At 55.1% G+C, this 17,067-nt stretch overlaps 1 protein-coding gene across 1 annotated transcript in view; it reads right to left on the bottom strand.

Moving 5' to 3' along the window:
- Positions 1-14,666: 14,666 nt before the first annotated feature.
- Positions 14,667-17,067, bottom strand: part of RGS3 (regulator of G protein signaling 3) — a 66,603-nt gene continuing 64,202 nt past the window's right edge. Inside the window, exons 15-18 of the mRNA XM_029960615.1 lie at positions 16,616-16,655; positions 16,238-16,346; positions 15,444-15,610; positions 14,667-15,349 (exon numbers count right to left, since the gene is read on the bottom strand). Of these exons, the coding sequence (XP_029816475.1) occupies positions 15,164-15,349; positions 15,444-15,610; positions 16,238-16,346; positions 16,616-16,655 (502 nt within the window). The 3' untranslated portion in view covers positions 14,667-15,163. The remainder of the gene's footprint in view (positions 15,350-15,443; positions 15,611-16,237; positions 16,347-16,615; positions 16,656-17,067) is intronic.

The raw sequence follows: 17,067 nt of genomic DNA, 5'->3' as shown, positions 1-17,067 counted from the left end.
GTGTGACTTTCATTTCATGCCCAGCTGGAGCTTCACTGCAAAGCCCAAGGTTATTTCTTTTGGAAAGTGCTGCAAAGCAGCAGAAAGGGTTGAAAAGGGAACCCAAAAGCCTGGTAGGAGTCAGATGGCAGGGCACTGCTGGGGAGCAGCAGCTCTGCTGTGGGCAGTGTCTGAACGTGGCCATACAGTGTCATGGAATCACTGAGGCTGGAAAAGACCTCTGAGACCATCAAGTCCAACCTGCCACCAGTCAACCTTGTCAACTAGACCATGGAAATAAGTGCCATGTCCAGTCCTTTCTTGAACACCTTGAACACCTCCAGGGATGGGGACTCCACCACCTCCCTGGGCAGCCCCTTCCAATGTTTAATCACCTTTTCCATGAAGAAATTCCTCCTGATGTCCAACCTGAACCCTCCTCTGGCACAACTTGAGGCCATTTCCTCTCATCCTGTCCCTTGTTCCCTGGGATCACAGCCCAACCCTCCCTGGCTTCCCCTCCTGTCAGGGAGTTGGAGGGAGTGAGAAGGTCCCCCCTGAGCCTCCTTTTCTCCAGGTTGAGCCCCCCCAGCTCCCTCAACTGCTCCTCACGGGACTTGTGCTCCAGATCCTTTGGTCTCTGCAGCCAGCACTGTCCCACTGCTCTGGATCTGGGTTAGTCACCTTGAGTTCAGCCTTTCACTGGAAATTCATTTTCCAGAGCCTGGTCTGATCCTCGAGGCAGACAGGGAACCACATCCAAGGGCCCTTTGTTGGCTTCCCACCAGGTCCTACCCCCCTGCAGGGTCCCTGAGAGCAGAGCCCCGTGTTCAGCAGGCACTGAACCCGCAGGTACAGCCTGCCTGGAAACAGCTGTTGGACAGATGTGCTGCAGGCAGGCAAAGGCTTCTCAGTTGCTTTGGTAACATCCAAACACAAACCTCACCTCCAAAGGCTTTGAGACCTGCCATCAGCAGAATACAAGAAAACAATACGATGAAGTCTCCTTGCTGCAGAAACTCCCTGGGAGCACCAGCCTGGCTCAGACTCCCAGCAAAAAAAAAAAAAAAAAAAAAAAAAAAAGTGAGCAGGCTGAGGGAACAGCCCCAGGACAATCCATGGACTGCAGCAGAGGTGTGAGAGAGAACAGAGGCAGCAGCAGCAGCAGCAGCAAGAGGAGGGTGGAAGAGAGCAGGTGGTTGGAGCAGGTTGTCACCAGAGACAGGCTCAGGTCTCATTGGGGTCACACGTGGGAATTGCTCTGGAGCCACATCTGCACAGCCAGCAGCACTGCTGTGTCCTGCTGCTGCCCTGGGGTTGGGAGAGGCATCTCTGGGATCACACCATGTGTGCACCCCAGGGCAGCTGCCTTTTCAGCAGAGTCATCAGAGCAGTCCAGAGCAGGTCCAACATGAGGGACCTGCAGCCCCCAGTGCTGCCTCCCCCCACCCTGCTGGGTCAGAGGGCAGTCACCCCTGCTTGGAGTGGCCTTTGGGCCCTTCCAGCAGCTCCTCCTGGAGCACAGGACCATGGAGGAGGACATGTAGGACATCCCTGCATGGAGTTGGGCCAGCACTCTGCACAGCACTTCCCACTGAGCTGCACACAGCGTGCTGGAAGTCTCTGGAGAAAGGATCAGAACTCCCCCCTCCCTGCTCCAACCACGAGGCTGTCTCAGACACTCCATGATTTCAGCTGGCAAAGCCCATCCCTTTTCTTCCAGCTGAGGTGCTGTTCTGTTCATGGCCCACAAAGCCCCCTGAATCCTTTGAGGACCTGGTCTTCCAAATCCCATGTGCTGGCTCCCCTCATCCATGCCCTGGGAGGACGTGCTGGCACCAGCAAACCCTGGTTCAGGATGGCCCCACCAGGATGCTGTGTCCTCATGCAGGCTGTCAGCCAGTTCAGGAACTGGGAATCACTCCAGACCTCTGACCTTGGTCTCAGCCCCAGGACCACCTTCCTACCAGGATCTCCCCAGTTTATAGCCTGTTGTTTGAAGGAGAAACAGCACCCAGTCAGTGCTTTCCACTGAAGGGTGGTCAGGATGTGGCCTCCAGTGGGAGTCACTTGGGAGCTGTTGGCAGCTTGGGAGCCCTGGCCAGTGCCCTGCAGGCACCACAGCGTGTGTCTGGCCATGGGTTTGCTGAAGGTCCAGGTCAAGGGACTCTTCTGTGTCCTGTCCCAGCCCCAGCCATGTGGCAGAGCCAGTGCAACAGAGACTCCTGGAGTTGAATCCCTGAATCCCTGAATCCCTGTGACCCTGGACATGCCATGTCACTTGTGACTCACCCCACAGTGTCGCCAGGCAGGGCCTGGTGGGGCTGCCCCTCCCTGCCCCTCCCAGCCCTGAATGATAGCTGATACACCTCGTGCTCATGCTGACCTGGCCTTTTGTCCATCTTTGGAGGAACCTGCTGCAGACACGGTCAAAGGACAGGGAGGGTTTGGCCATTTGAGTGGTGTCACCCTTGATCGTGTCTAGGAGGAGCCTCATCACCTGGGACAGGAGTGTGGGAGAGTCCCAGCAGGTTCAGCCCTTTACCCTGGGAGGTGGTAAATGTGGGACATTCCTGTCTGGTGCCCCATCCCTGATGTTTTCCCCACCCACACAGCAGCCCGTGGTGCAGCCACGTGGAGCAGAAGTGATCCTGGACTGCAGAAATGAGAGTGTGTGAAATGAAGGCAGGAGACAAACTGGGAGGCAGGAGAGACACAGCCCCAGAAATGACTGAAACAGAAACTGGGGAGAGTTCTAAGAAACACTGTGCAACAGTCTGGATCCAGTCCCAAACCTGAGACTGCTCCCAGGAGGACCATGACTGCTTCAAAAGAGCCAGGGGGTGGGGGAGCCCTGTCCTTGTGCCAACTGACAGAGCCAGCCAGTGTCCTCCTCCCTGTGGTCACCTCAGGAGGGAGCAGCTCTGCTGAGAACAATCACCCCTGCTCTCCCCAGAGCTGGATTTTCTACCCTCTATGTCAAGAAATGCAACTCCAAGAAGTGAAATGATCAGAAGCTGCTCCTGCAGGTCCACAATGAGCCCTTCAGCTCACCCCAGGAGCAGCTCCAGCCCTTGGCCATGCACCTTGTTCTCCCCAGGACTTTGGCTGGAGGGCCAGACATGGGTGACCTGCACAAAACCTGCTTGTGGAGAACATGTTTGAGGCCTCAGTACTGGCCACGATGAGACCTCTGGGTGTGGGTGACACAGGCTTGAGAACGTCCAAACTCATCACATCAGTGCACCAGGAAAGGGCCACCACTCCAGGGCAAGGTGTGAAGAGTCTGATGGTGCCCACGGAGCAGGATGGTGACACACATCTCAACACCACCCCAGGGGCTGTCTTTGGGTCTCACCTCCCTCAGGAATCAACACCCACCGTGACAGCACATCACCTCATACCTACCTTGGTGGCCTGGGACAAAGCCACTTCTCTCTGTGCCACCTCCCAGCGCTTTTGGGAGTTCTCCCTGCATTCAGAGCAGGTATTTCCTGATTTCCTGATACCCAGGATGGACCCCAGTCACCTGGGTGAGCAGAAAGTGGTGGAAAAGGTGAGCCTTAAACCCTCAAAATAAAATGAAGCCAATCCCTGCAGAAGACTCGGAGATTTGATGCTCTGGGGACCTGCCTTTTGAGGGACAGGGGGGACACAGCTTGGCCCCAACCCTTCCATCCATGGACTGTGCTCCCCCCAAAGCTTGCAGTGTGCAAGGGAGGCTGTGGGATGAAGGCCAGGATGAGCTGAGATGGGATGAAGAGCAGGTGCCAACAGGGCTGTGGGAGCTGGAGGAGCTATGTGGTGAAGCACAGCAAGGCATCATCACTCTGGGAATGATGTCAGCCTGGCCCAGCCCCAGCTCCAGCTCCCAGCACTGTGACGGAGGCCAGCTCTGGTTGCAAAAGCCCTGGCAGAGCTCAGTCCTTCCCTGGGAAATCAGAGCCATGCCCTGGAGCCCTGTGGCTCCAATACAGGTCATCCTCACCAGGGACTTGGCCACAGGGTGGTCTTGATCTACTTCTTAGGAGGATTTCTGTAGTTTCCTGAAAAAGGAGCCTAAAATAGCCCCCTGTAAACATACCTGTGCCTGTGGGAGAGGAGGCAGCAGAGCCACCCCTGAAGGACAGGGTCAGGACACAAGCCCTGCTCAGGGTTTGGGGGTCCCACACGAACAGGTCAGGAGCTGGGCTGGGAGCAGAGTTCCTGCCACTGTGGGACGAGGCCGTGGCTCCACGGGAAAGACCCTGAACGTCCCTGGATCACCACAGGCAGGGTGGGCAGGGCTCCCCCAGCCCTCCATGGGGGATCCACACAGGGGGTTGCACTCGAGCCGTGCTCGGGTGGAGCAGCAGAACAGAACAAAGCCCTGCTCCCCACACACCTCCAGAAAACAGGCTGCAGACCTGCCCCCGGGAAAGGGCCTTTCCCAGGAGAGGCAGGAGGGCACTTTCACCATCCATCAAAGGGATGACCCTCCCTCTCCTGTCTCCAGGAGATATCTTGGTGCAAATCCCAGTATCTCCACTGCAGAGCAGACCCTCAGAGCCACCTCCTTTGCCCACTGAGGTGGCCCATGTCCCATACCTAGGGGTGGGTGGATGTCCCCTGGCCTTCCAGGTCCCCTCTTAGGGGAGACAGCAGGAGGCCAGGAAAAGGTTCCTGAAAAGCGATTTTTAAACAACAACAAACAACTATTTGAGGGATTTCAACAAGTGCTGTGAGTGTTCAATTGCCTGACCTGGAACATGCAGATCTTCAACACTCCCAAAAAATTAATCTGGGAATCTCTGGCTGAACCAAGGGCCTTATTCCCCGTGCTGGATGTGGCAGGATGGAACAGAGCCCAGGAAATGCCTCACCCCTGGGATGTGTAATGAGGCTCGGGCACTGCCGACCCCGCAGCTGAGGAGGTTAAATGTTGCTGGGATACACCAACAAACCCAGCCAGCCCTGCCATCCTCTGCTGGCCTTGATTTATGCTGCCCTGGGAAGACACACATCTCAGGATGGCCCCTCACAAAGGCAGTTGGGATTTGAAGCCCACAGGAACTGGGATTTGAACCCCTCAGGAATTGCCAGGGCGAGGATTTGTCACCCTGCACAGGGGTCTGTGACACCTCAGGGGGGCTGGAGGGTGAGACAGGAACGGCTGGTTCTCCCAGGGCTTTATTTCCATTAACAACTGCAGTTATTTTAGGAGCTCAGCACAATGGGGAGTGCATTTGCAGGGGCCAGTCTGATCCAGGAAAAAAAAAGTAGTTATGTTTTTCTTTAAGAAAAATACAACAACACTGGAATTTGATTGGAAAAAAGACTGGTTTTTGTTCTGCTGGTGGGGTTTTTTCCCTTAGTTGGCATTGCTCTGACACTCTGGAGCATTTTAAGGTTTTTCCAGAAAATGCAAAGCCTCAGCCCTGCCAGGAGCAGTTACTGGGACTAAAAGTGGCAAAAGCACCAAAGGTTTCCAAAAGCCACAGCTGGAAATAACCGAGTGCAGCACCACAGGAAGGCACAGGGCAGCCAGTGGGGCTCCACAATCCCTGCTCCCACCCGGGGCTTTCCAGCACTGTCTCCTTGTCTGACAAATCCTGATGACTCTGTGCAGCCATGGAATGGTGGGGAACAGCAGGAGGATCTTCCTGGAGCAGAGCAGATGGGGTGTCTGACAGCAGAGGGCTTAAATTTGGGGTGCTTGGGGGAAGTGATGGGGTGGAATCACAGAATGGTTTGAGTTGGGAGGGTTCTTATCTCATTCCACCCCCTGCCATGGGCAGGGACACCTTCCACCAGCCCAGGTTGCTCCAAGCCCCGTCCAACCTGGCCTTGGACACTTCCAGGGATCCAGGGGCAGCCACAGCTTCTCTGTGCAACCTGTGCCAGGGGGCCTCCCCACCCTTTTTCTGTCTCACAGGGGTAAATGCAGGGAACAATTTCTCCCCAGTATCCCATCTAACCCTGCCCTCTGGCAGTTTGAAACCATTCCACCTTTTCCTACATGGACACTCTCCTCAGAGCTGGACCCAGGCACTTGTTCTTTCTGAGTGCCACCTGAAATTTGGCCATGATGCTTTGAAGACAAACCTGTGCAGGTTCAAAGCTTGGGGCACATGCCAAGCACTGTCCCCAGCCAGCCCAGATGTGTCTGCAGATGCCAAGCCCCTTTGGGAGGGCCTGGCAGCTCTGCCAGCAGGAGAAGTCCCCACATCTCACACAGTAAGACCCAGATTCACCAGCTCTTTTATCACAAGCAGCTTGGAGCAGAGATGCAGGAGGGGATGGGCAGGGGCAACAGAGTGCAGGGCTGGGTGAGGAGGACCAGGGAGGAGGAAAAGGAGGAGAAATGCCAGGGACTGTATGGCAGCCAGCCCTGTCCCCTCCCCTGGGTCCCTCTGCTCTTGCAGCATCTCTGCCAGGGAGGGTTGGTTTGGTGCCTCCAGCCACTGCACAGGCTGAGCCCAGTCTCAGCTGAACCCAGATGGGAGGAGGCCCTTCCAGAGACCCTGAACCAGAGAAACAGCACAGAGCAGAGAGGGTGTCAAGCCCAGGCAGTAGGACCCACATTCAAAGGTCCCACTCAAGAAATTACAGAATGTTCTGAGCTGGGAGGGACCCACAAGGACCACTGAGTCCAACTCTGAAGTGAATGACCCATACAGGGGTCAAACCCACAACCCTGGTGTTCTTGGCACCATGCTCTGACCACCTGAGCTCGTCTCAGGGTCGTGGAGCACATTGGGGAGACAGGACCCTCAGGGTAAAAAAAAACAGCTGAATTTCCCAGTTCTGCCTTCACCCAGCAAGCAGGAGCTTCAGCCATTCCCAGAAACAGGGGAGATGGACAGAGCAAGAGGATGGGCCCAGAGAACAGTGGGGTCTTTAAAACTAGAGCCTGGGAAACATCTCCAGTGTCTGACCCCTCTGCAGGTCCCAGGTTGGCTGACAGGTAGCACAACTGCCTCCACAAACATGTGCAGCCACAAACTCAAGAAGAAAAGTACCTTCCCAGCTTCCTCAGGAAGCTTTCCTCCCTAAAACCAGGAGAATTCCAAGTTCTTGTCTTGATCTGAGAGGACAAAGTGGCACATCAGGGTCTCCTCTTCCTATCCAGGTGCTTTCAGGGGAGAGAGTAAAAGGTTCCCCCATGGGGTCACACTGCAGGTCACAGGGGTCTCTGGTGAGCACCTCAGACCCTGAGCTGAGCTCAGGAGATTAGAGTACAGTGCTAATAACTGGGTTCAAGCCCTTTAGGGACCAGTCACTCAAGAGCTGGGCTCAGTGATCCTTGTGGGTCCCGTCCAACTCAGAATATTCTGTGAAATCTCTGAAAGCTGGAGCCCTGAATGGTCCAGAGGATGGAGTGGGCCTGAATGAGGAGCCAGCAAGGGCTGCCACATTTCCCAGCACACTTTTATCCCTCTAAAACACCCCCTTGCAGAGGGACCAGTGCCCTTGAAGCCCTTTTGTACCAGCAGGTCCAAGCTGAGACCACTCTGGATCTTCACACGGTGGCCCTGAAGCTGCTCCTGAGGCTCCTCGTTGTACAGCAGAGGAAGGACAGGGAGGGATTGTACCTTGTGAGACTGGTCTGGGGCTGGGGACTGGGTGTCCCAAAACTGCCCACAGGGACAGGGAACATTGTCCTGTCTGCTGAGAACAGCCTGGCTGGACCCTCAGCTGGTGGAAGAGCAGGCAGAGAGGTGGTGAGCACTCCAGGGAAATAATCTCCCTGACACTGGGACACCTGGCAGCAGATGAGTGCAGGCACAGTCACTGAAGACTCAATTCCTGGACTGTAATGAAGCTGCAGTAATGAGTATGTCCATAATTATCATCTAATTAACGTTGTGCCAGTGCTTCAGGAACTACGATTTTATGGCTCAGCCATAAAAGTTGTCACTACTTAAAACGTGATTTGCAAGGGCTCCCATCCCACTTCCTTCCTCTCTATTTATTATAGAGAAGGGAAGACTGGTTGTATCAACTTATCAGACTTCCTACTTCTAACAACACTTTGGCTCCCTGAATCTAGTTAATTAACTCAATTGTTTGCATACAAATGATATGGCTTTATTAATATAATAAATAATAAACCCACACGACCCGGATAGTTGAGAGTTCAACCACCCAAATCCGTTTATTGGAAGCAAACAACACCTTTTATATGCACTTTAAAACAACATGTGATGGCCCTGACCAGCCACCACGGGATTCACCACTGCCCATGTGCTTTGGAGTACATTTGGGATTACATCTCCCAGGGTGCCTCATCCAGCGTCCCTAAAACACATTCCCTACAAAGTGACGTAAAAATTGCATACAAATTAAATAGAATACATCAGGCAAGACCTACAAGAGCCATTCAGTGTCCCCACCCCAGATCTGACCCCTGCACAATTAGCAGTGCTGCTTGGGTGTTGGGTGGTTGTCACGTTCATAGGGCCAAAAAAGGGAAGATTTCAAAAATTAATACTGGAAAACAGAGTAATCTGGAGATCAAAATTGTGTAGTTCATCATTGAGGGAGATGAGCTTGTGTGATGTGGGGTCAGGGCAGCTGGAGACAGCAGAGATGCCACCCTGAGCTACATGTTGCCATCCCACAGCCCAACCCAGTCCAATTTTTGGCTCTTAGCTCTCACCTTTTACCCAGAATCAAGCAGCCTCTGAGTGGCCAAAGGGCAGAGGGAAGGAGCTCTTCCCTCAGTCCAGCATTGACATGAAGGGCTCGTCCTCAAGCCACGGAATTGAATTTGTTTCTTGTAGGAAAACACAGGATTTATTTTCACATGAGGACTTTGGCCTCCTGCACCTCTGTCCCCCATCTCCTGTGGGCTCAGTGCCTGTGTCCTGGGACACCTTGTCCACATCCACCTGCAGAGCACGGGACAGGCTCCTCAGTGTGCCAGGGGCACCCCTGGGCTCTCTGGTCCAGCCCTCCCTCACAGCAGGAACACTGTCAGCACCAGGGCAGGTCAGCTGTGACTTTGGTCAGGTCTTGACCATTTCCAACAGTGGAGACTCCCTACTTCCATGGGCCTGTTTTTCTGCTGTATCAGCCTTACCATGACAACATTCTTCCTGCTATCCAAGCTGAAGGTCTGTAAATTGTCACACACTGTGGTTGTTGTCCCTTAGTTTGTCACCTGGTGCTACCAAGCAAAGTTTGGTTCCATCACCTTTCCAGCTGTCCTTCCCAAAGCTGCAGGATGCTGGTAGATCCCATCCCTCTCCATCCCTCCACAAGGGTCCTGTGTCCAAGGTCCATGACCACTTCAGCAGCCTCTGCAGGACCCCCTCTGATTTCTCTTAAGCTGGTTGGAGAGAACAGGGCACAAAATCAGACCCAAACATCCCGTGTCAAGCACAGGGGCCACATCAAAGAGCAGAGCAGTGTCTGTTCTGAGGATCAGCTTTGGGCACGTGAGCCCACTGATCCTGAGCTGCTGATTTGCCCTGGGCCAGCAGGTTTGCCTGGTGCTCTGTGACCGGTCACTGCTGTCCCCAGTCCCAGAAGCAGGAGGTTTCACCCACTTTCTTTGTCTAGAAACACTGTGATCACACTGGGGAGAACAGGGCTGCTCCACTGATGAGCTGACGCACGGCCTGCGTGGAACTTTCCATGAGAAACACGTGTGTCCTGAAATAATTACCCCATTAGTTCAGGAAGGGACAAGAAATTACTTGCAAATGGCTCCTATGCAAACACCCCGTGTGCAGTCCCCACCTGCTCCTGCTTGGCTCTTCTTCCTCCCCTTCCTTACTCTCTGAGGAGGGAGGCAGGCAAGGAAAACGGGGGGTCCCGGACCTTTCCAAGGTGAGAATCCATCCCTGCACAGCTCGGGGGTACCCAGGGGGGGTGGGGGATGCTGCCAGAGGGTCACTCTGTGGAGCAGGTCCCCCTCACCCCCTCCCTGGGTCCGGGCCCTGCAGGGCTGCTCAGCACAAAGGACAGGATCTTTCAGCGTCCTTTTCTCCACCTCCGCCCCGGCCCCAGGGCTGGCCCCGAGTCGGCATTATTGCTCCCTCCTTCCCCAGCTCCGGGGAATGTGTGAGCTGGATGAGCTGAGTAAAAATGACCTAATGTGGAGAGGAATCAGAAAATGAGCAATAACAATGCTTCCCGAGTGAGTGAGCAGCACCCAGGGGACTCCTGGATTTCCTGTCCTGGCACCAGCCCAGCCGAGCTGGTTTTATGTCCTTGACAGGCAGCCTCTGAGTCTGACTGGGTTTATTTTTACTTCAGGAGCATTTTATTTCCTCTGCCTTTGCTCCCTTGGATTGTTCAGGAGTGACATTGCTGATGGCAGTGCAGAGGTTGGTGGCACCTGTCCTCACAGCCTCAATCCAAGGATGCATCAGGAGGGAATCACTGTCTGGAGCTCCCCTGGGCAGGATGACAACCCTTGGCACTGCCAAGCTGGGTACCCCCCTCACCTGCCCCATCCAGCTCTTCTGAGAGTCACCAGGGTCACCATCTGGAAGGACAAGAGCCCTCAAACACAACTCTGCACCCTCAGGTCCTTATCAAACCCAGGGGAAGCCAAAGTCCCCAGACAAACCCAAACCAACCCTGATCTCCATCCCCCCCGGGCAGACGACTGGGTGCTCCTGTGGCTGCTCTCCAGGCAGCTCCTGGGCACCTCAGCCACCCAAATTAGAGCTCAGAGTGCTCCTGATAAGCCTTGGTAGCTCTGAGAGGGGTGAAGGAACTCGCAGGTCAGCTGTTTCCCCGAGCAGGGGAATTCTTGTGTCGGCAGTTTCAGTATCTGACTGCCAAGCTCTGTTTAGTCTGTGGCTATAAAGTAGCCTTGTTTCTATTCTGAGAATATTTGTCTAATCAGGGGTCCAAGGAATTATTTTGCTAAGTAGAAAGTTATGTTTATTTGGGTAAGTTTATACTCCAGGATGGGTGCCTTGGAAAAGCCCAGGAAAGACTGTGCACTGCTGAGGTGTCTCAGGGCACAGTGCATACCTGTCAGAAAGGTAAAATTTCATTTCTGTAGAAATAAAAAGGCAAACTTTTTATTTGCCAGCTCTGGAATGAAGCCCCTTGCAACCCCAGTGCTGCAAACACTCACCTGCCAAGCCAGGCCTCACAGCACAACCCCAGCATGGGATGCCCACACTCCTCATTACCTTCTCCCAATAAATCTTCATCCAAGAGGTTCTCAACAGCCTGAGCTGGATTTTCATGTACCTGCTATTTTCAGAAGTTCATTTGCTTTGTAAATCACAGGTGACCCCTGCACACACCTCTGGCTGCTGCATGAGGAAGGTGATGAAATACTGAGCTGAGGGACACTTGAAGGGTCAAACCCATCACCTGGGACAGGTAAGACTTTTACCAGCCTCCCCAAGTGCTTTTGGTTCATCCCAACCTCCTCATCCCTGAGGGTGTGAGGGAACTGGGATGTTAAAACCTTAAGATGTTTTTCCCAGGAGTCTTAACCTTTTTCACATGCAGGATCAGGTCATTTTTTGAACCTATCAAGGCTTTCAGCCCTTTCTGGTGATTATTCCCATTTTCCCACATAAATCCTTTCCCTGGGGTGCTTTGCCTTGAGCTGGGTGAGCTTTGTCCCAGGAATGACCCGAGAGCACCCGCTCCAGGGTGGACTTTGCTCTGTTTGCACATAACAAACACAGCGAGTTGTGACTACTTGCAACTCAGCAACCACTCATTTTTAGCCCTGAGATAAATCCTGGTTATCTGCTGAGATAAGGTGCTCCCTATTTTGGAAGGCACTGGTTTCCACACTGGGAAATTGCCTTTGCCCACAGTGTGAAAGGGCAGCAATGGCCAGAGGCAGCTGCCTGCACACACCTGAGCCTTGGGATGAGCCCAGGAGGGGCTGTCACCCTGTCACTGTCCCCTTTGTGCCACCCACCACCTTCATGGCTTAGGTGGCTTTGGCTACAGGTAATGGCCACTTCTCCACCCCCAGGGCCATCCCCAGCCAGGTGACCCCCCCCCGGATTTTAGCATTGCTGCCCTGGGAACACCCCTCCAGCTATCAGCAGCTCTGCTTGGGTTGAGGTTGTGCCTCGAATTAGGAATCAGGAATACCTAATTCCCATTTCTACTGCTCAGGCTTGTGGCACTGGCATTGACAAGTCAATATTTTCTTCTCTTTTCATGATTGGATTTTGTCCTGGACATCTTGTTTTGTGCTAAATAAGGACATTTCTGTCCCCCTTCTCTTTGTGTTGTAAGCTCAGTGTCCCTGTAGCAGCTCCCTGTCCCCTAATCTCCTGCACAAGTTGCTGCTCAGGCAGTGGGGCTGTATCTCCATCCCAACCAGTGTCCCTCAGAACAAACCCTCTCCATGAACTGACCTTCCCCACCCAGTCCCCAAGATGCTCCAAGTTCCCCATATCCTTCACCCTGAGGCACAAAGTCTTGGGGAAGCTGGCACAGCTCCTCTGCTGCAGCACAGAGGGGACTAAGCTGTGCTTCAGTGTCACCACAAGGTCCATGATGAGACCTCAGTGCTGCAGAGGGCACTGGCCATCCCAGGAAAACACGGGACAAGCACGTGGCATTTGCAGTTCTCAGCCCAGCCCTGCCTGTCCCTGCAATCGAGTGCTCCCCACACGTGGGGATGGGATGGTGTTTGCCCTGTGACCCAGTACCCTGCAGGTCAGCAATAAATTCTCTTACAGCAATAACCCCCCTCCTGCCACTCACCCAGGGCTATTTCCATCTGCTCCAGGGACTCACCCCACGTGCCCAGGGCTCCTCCTCTCACACACACCGGTGCCTCTGTCCCCTGCAGGGATCAAAGTCGAGCACCAGATTCCTGTCCCACACGTCCCAAGGCAGCTCCAGCCCTCCCTGCCTGCCTGGGCTGGGAGAATTCCCACGGGCAAGGCAGGTTGTAGGCTCAAAACACAGCGTGCTTTGGGGGCTGGGATGCTCCTGGGAATCAGCAGCACCACAGGACCTGGCACTGAGGGCAGAGAGAAGGCAATGGCAGGTACTGAGCTGCCCAGTACCCCCAGAGCCCCCCGAGCCCAGTGCCCCTGTGGCTGCCCCTGGGAGCCTGGGGACAAGGAGTGGGGGACCAACAAAGGAACTCTGCAAGTTTCCTAACACTGATGGCTTGGGGTGGAGTGAAGGGAGATCAGGGGAACATGGGGGACTGAGAAAGCAGGGACGTGCAAGAAAATCTGTGATGACTCCAGATATGGAGGGAAACCCTCCGAGCTGAGACAGAGAGGAGATGAAGGCTCTCAGCAATGCCAGGAGAAAGAGGAGGGTCTGGTTTGGAGGAGGAAGCTGGGACCCAGCAGCTCCAGGGTCAGTGACTGGGTCACACTGACCTCAAGCCTGGGGTGCCAAAAACAACTCCAGGAGAGCCACACAGGCATCCCACCAACCCTGATACCTGAGGGGAATCCTCAAGACCTGAGGGGAACCCTCAGCTCTGCCTCAGATTCCCCACCTGGCCACCACCTGCTGGCTGTTTAAAGAGGGGAAACACAGACAGTTCCCCAGAAGAGATGGCATCTGCTGGGCAGAGCTGATACCCAGGTGGCATTGCTGGGGCAGCCTGGGCATCTCCAGCAGCACCTCTGGGCAGCCATCCCATGGCTCAGCACAGCCCTGTGGCACCAGAAGCACATTCCTGAGTGATCACAAGCAGGTGAGGGACATTGGTGTTCTACCAAACACACCAGGAACAGCCTTTAAAAAACATTTGCATCCCACACCAGAGCTGCCAGGGTGCTGCCCTTGCTGGGGAGGAGCAGCCCTGCCAAGCCATGCACAGACCTGGAATAGCACTGCTGGGCTTTTTGTTGCTGCTTTTGGTGCATCCCCCGAGGGACCCAGAGCTACAGGAGGTCACTTGTGTGCCTGGGCATTCCCGTGGTCAGAGGTTCCTGCCCTGCCGTGTTTAAACAGTGACCACAGGCCTTGGGAACAGTCTTGCTTTGGGCAAAACTGTGTTCCTGCACCCAGGCCTGGCCTCAGGAGCATCTGGCAGCTGGTCCATCATAAAAAACAGCTCAGAAATTCATGGAACCAGATTTTCCCTTCTTTAGCCATGCCCTAATAGGATTTTACACTCCTGGGTGAAGCGAGGGCTCCACCAGTGCCGACAAACGTGCCACAAAGAAAAGGCAGCTACAAGAAATTATATTCTCCTTTTATTTACCTATGACCATGACAATGTACTTTTTTTTTCTAGCTGCAGAGATGCTTTGCACTGTAAACTGGGAGGCAGGCAGTCCACCCCGCTCTGCCAGGGCCAGCAGGAACCCCCGCTTCCCAAAACACAGTATTGTTATCCAGAGTCAGGAGAGCGTCTGCTTCACAGAGCTGCTTTTCTCCATCGCCAAACCCTCCGTCGTCAGGGCATGAGATATATACACCAGGCTCCCCCAGCGGCCTGCTGCCAGGGAATGGTCTGTCAGGTAAAACCCGCTACTTACAAAATGTACACACCCAAAAAAAAAAGGCATCCACTCCGCCGGAGAACTCGGCCGCGACACACACAAATATTGCACTTGTCATCTGGGAACGGGAAAGGACACGGGGGTTTCCTATTACACAGTAATGTCCAGCTAGAGGAGGTCAATAAATAAACCAGGGGTGGGGTGGGAGGGGGTGGTCTGCACACCCCCCGCGCAGGGGGAGGACCCGGCTCTCCCTGCTCCCGGGGGACGAGCCGAGGAGGCTCCTGCAGCTGCTGCCGCGGGGCAGCCGGGAGGCACCACGGCACGGGGAAGCACAGCAGCATCCTGGGGCTGGGCCAGGCCACGAGGCTTTGATCCGGGGTGGTGTTCATGGTGGTGCTGTTGTCCCCCTCGCTGGAGCCCTGCTCAAAACTCCTCCTGGGCAATCTGGGATCACTCGCCGCCCTCCAGGAACGCTCACAGCCGGGGCACTGCTTCACAGTAGTCTCGTGGGAGCTCCCCTCCTGGCTAAAATCCACGCCGGAGTCACCCCGAAGGCGTCGTACCCGCGATGGAGCAGTACCAGACTGCTTGGTGTGTCGGTCCCCCTGGCCCCAAGCTCGGTGCCTTCAGCTGCCCCACGTCCGTTGCTGCAGGAATTATGGCTTGGGGGCACGAGTGGCAGCAGGAAAACACGCTCCCGCCGGCTCCCAGGAAGGCCTTCACTGCCCAACTCCATGTAAACACACAGCTCCCAGCCTGCCCTGAGACAGTCCTTGGGTCTACAGCGGGGAGCTGGCTTTCTTCTGGTTAATTATGTCCAGGTACAAGTCAGAGCGCAGGAAGCGGGGGTACGAGTCCTTCTCCATGAGCCCGTAAATCCTCTTCTGCGCCAGGTCGAAGCAGCTGCGGGTGATGTTCTGCAGGTTCTCCTTGGTGTGCTCCCGGGTGTAGGAGTCCAGGTTGACCTGCGGGCAGAGAGACCAGGGCTGATGAGCAGCTCCCAGGCAGGGAGCTCCCCGTGCCAGGGAGCCACGCGCCAGCGCGGGAGCCAGCCCTCACCTCCTTGCAGGACTGGATGGCGATGTACTCGGCAAAGATCTTCTTGGCCTTGGAGACCATCTTGGACTGGGATTTGATCTTCTTGAACTCCTCACAGGCCAGCCAGAACTCCAGGTTCTCCTCGCTGAACTCGGTGCGCAGGAAGGCCCTGAAGGCAGCGAGCCCGTCTGTGGGGACAGGGACATGTCTCTACTCACGGCTCCCAGGCAGGGAATGGCCCCACGAGACCCTCAGCCCAACAACCCTGCAAAGCTGCAGCCTAAACCACCTTCCCACACTGTGTCCTAAAAACCCCCTTGTGCAAACAGGCAGTGATGGCATTGCCAGGCCAGCACAGCAGCACAACCCACCCGTGTGCTGAATCCACACCTCCAGCATGCACAGAGCCAAGAGGGAGGCTGGGCTGGAGTGGGGACAGCAACGGGGACAGGACCCCCTGGCCATCCCTATGGGCTGGGAGCAGGACATGACCATAATGTGGGGTCCCCCAGCTATGATATGTGAGAAGGGGATGTCTAAAGCAGCTCCTGTTCCACAGTCCCACTGCACAGACACGAATCACTTCCTCCCCAAACAGGGGGGCTGCAGCCCTGAGCTGCTCCCCTTGGCCTCTGTCACCAACTCCCTCCCTGGGCCAGGCAGGAGCAGCAGACAAGGGACAGCCTGATTTCTCTTCATGGTCTGTCCCCAAACACCGGAAGGGATTAACAGAGGAAATCCCAGCTTTATCCATGCACGTGACTGGATATTCCTCTGGCAGTAAACACAAGTGGAAGAGGTGGACATACACTTACATTTGTGCAGCAGCAGCTTCTCCAGGGAGTCTCCCCACTTGAGTGCTTCCTCGGGAGTGGGCCTGCGGGAGAAGGACGGAGCGTTGGCAAAGCAAAGCAGCAAAAGCCACTTTCACTGCCTGCTAAACATTTCCAGTGGCTAAAGCCAGGCTGTGTGCCCAGCAGGGCTGGTCCTGGCTCCCAAATCGGCCTCCTGCTCAACATTTCCAGTGGACAAAGCCATGCTGTGTGCCCCGGTGGGGCTGGCCCCGGCTCTCACATTGGCACTGGCACTGCCGGGGCAGCTGCAGGCAGAGCTGGGCTCTGCACCAGGCAGCACAACAGCAGCTCTGCCAGAGGGAAACCTCTGCCTTTAGACTGGCAGGAAGAGAATCCGACACAAGGAGGTCTGTGCAGGCAGCTGTGCCACTTGGGGTGCCTGAGCAAGAATTGGAAAAGTTCCGGGTGATGTCCAGGAGCTGCAGGAAAGTGGGATTTCAGCTGCCCCTGAAGCAGCCGGAGAAGCTGTCAGGAGCAAGAGCAGGGAGGGCTCGTCTCCAGCTGCTGGAGCATCTCCAGAGCAAAGTGGTTTTTCAAACCATCCTCCAGCTGGTTAAAGTTCCATGTACAGGCACTGGGAGATTGCTGCCATCAGGTACATTTCCAACACAAGCTGCTGCTGTGCCACTGCCCAGGCAGCACCTCCCACCCACTTGGGGGAATTTTCAGCCAAAAAGTATTTTTAATGCTCCTCCAGATACAAAAACTGCTTGTCCACAGCTTCCCTAAATGGGGTGAAACCAGCCTGCCAGGAGCTGAGGAGGTCCTGATTGCAGCTTGTCCCCAAGCCC

The sequence above is a fragment of the Manacus vitellinus genome, unplaced genomic scaffold (assembly GCF_001715985.3).
Source record: "Manacus vitellinus isolate BGI_N305 unplaced genomic scaffold, ASM171598v3 scaffold_27_pilon, whole genome shotgun sequence".
Taxonomy (NCBI): domain Eukaryota; kingdom Metazoa; phylum Chordata; class Aves; order Passeriformes; family Pipridae; genus Manacus; species Manacus vitellinus.
Note: the sequence above shows the minus strand (reverse complement) of the source record. Positions and strands in the feature narration are given on the sequence as shown.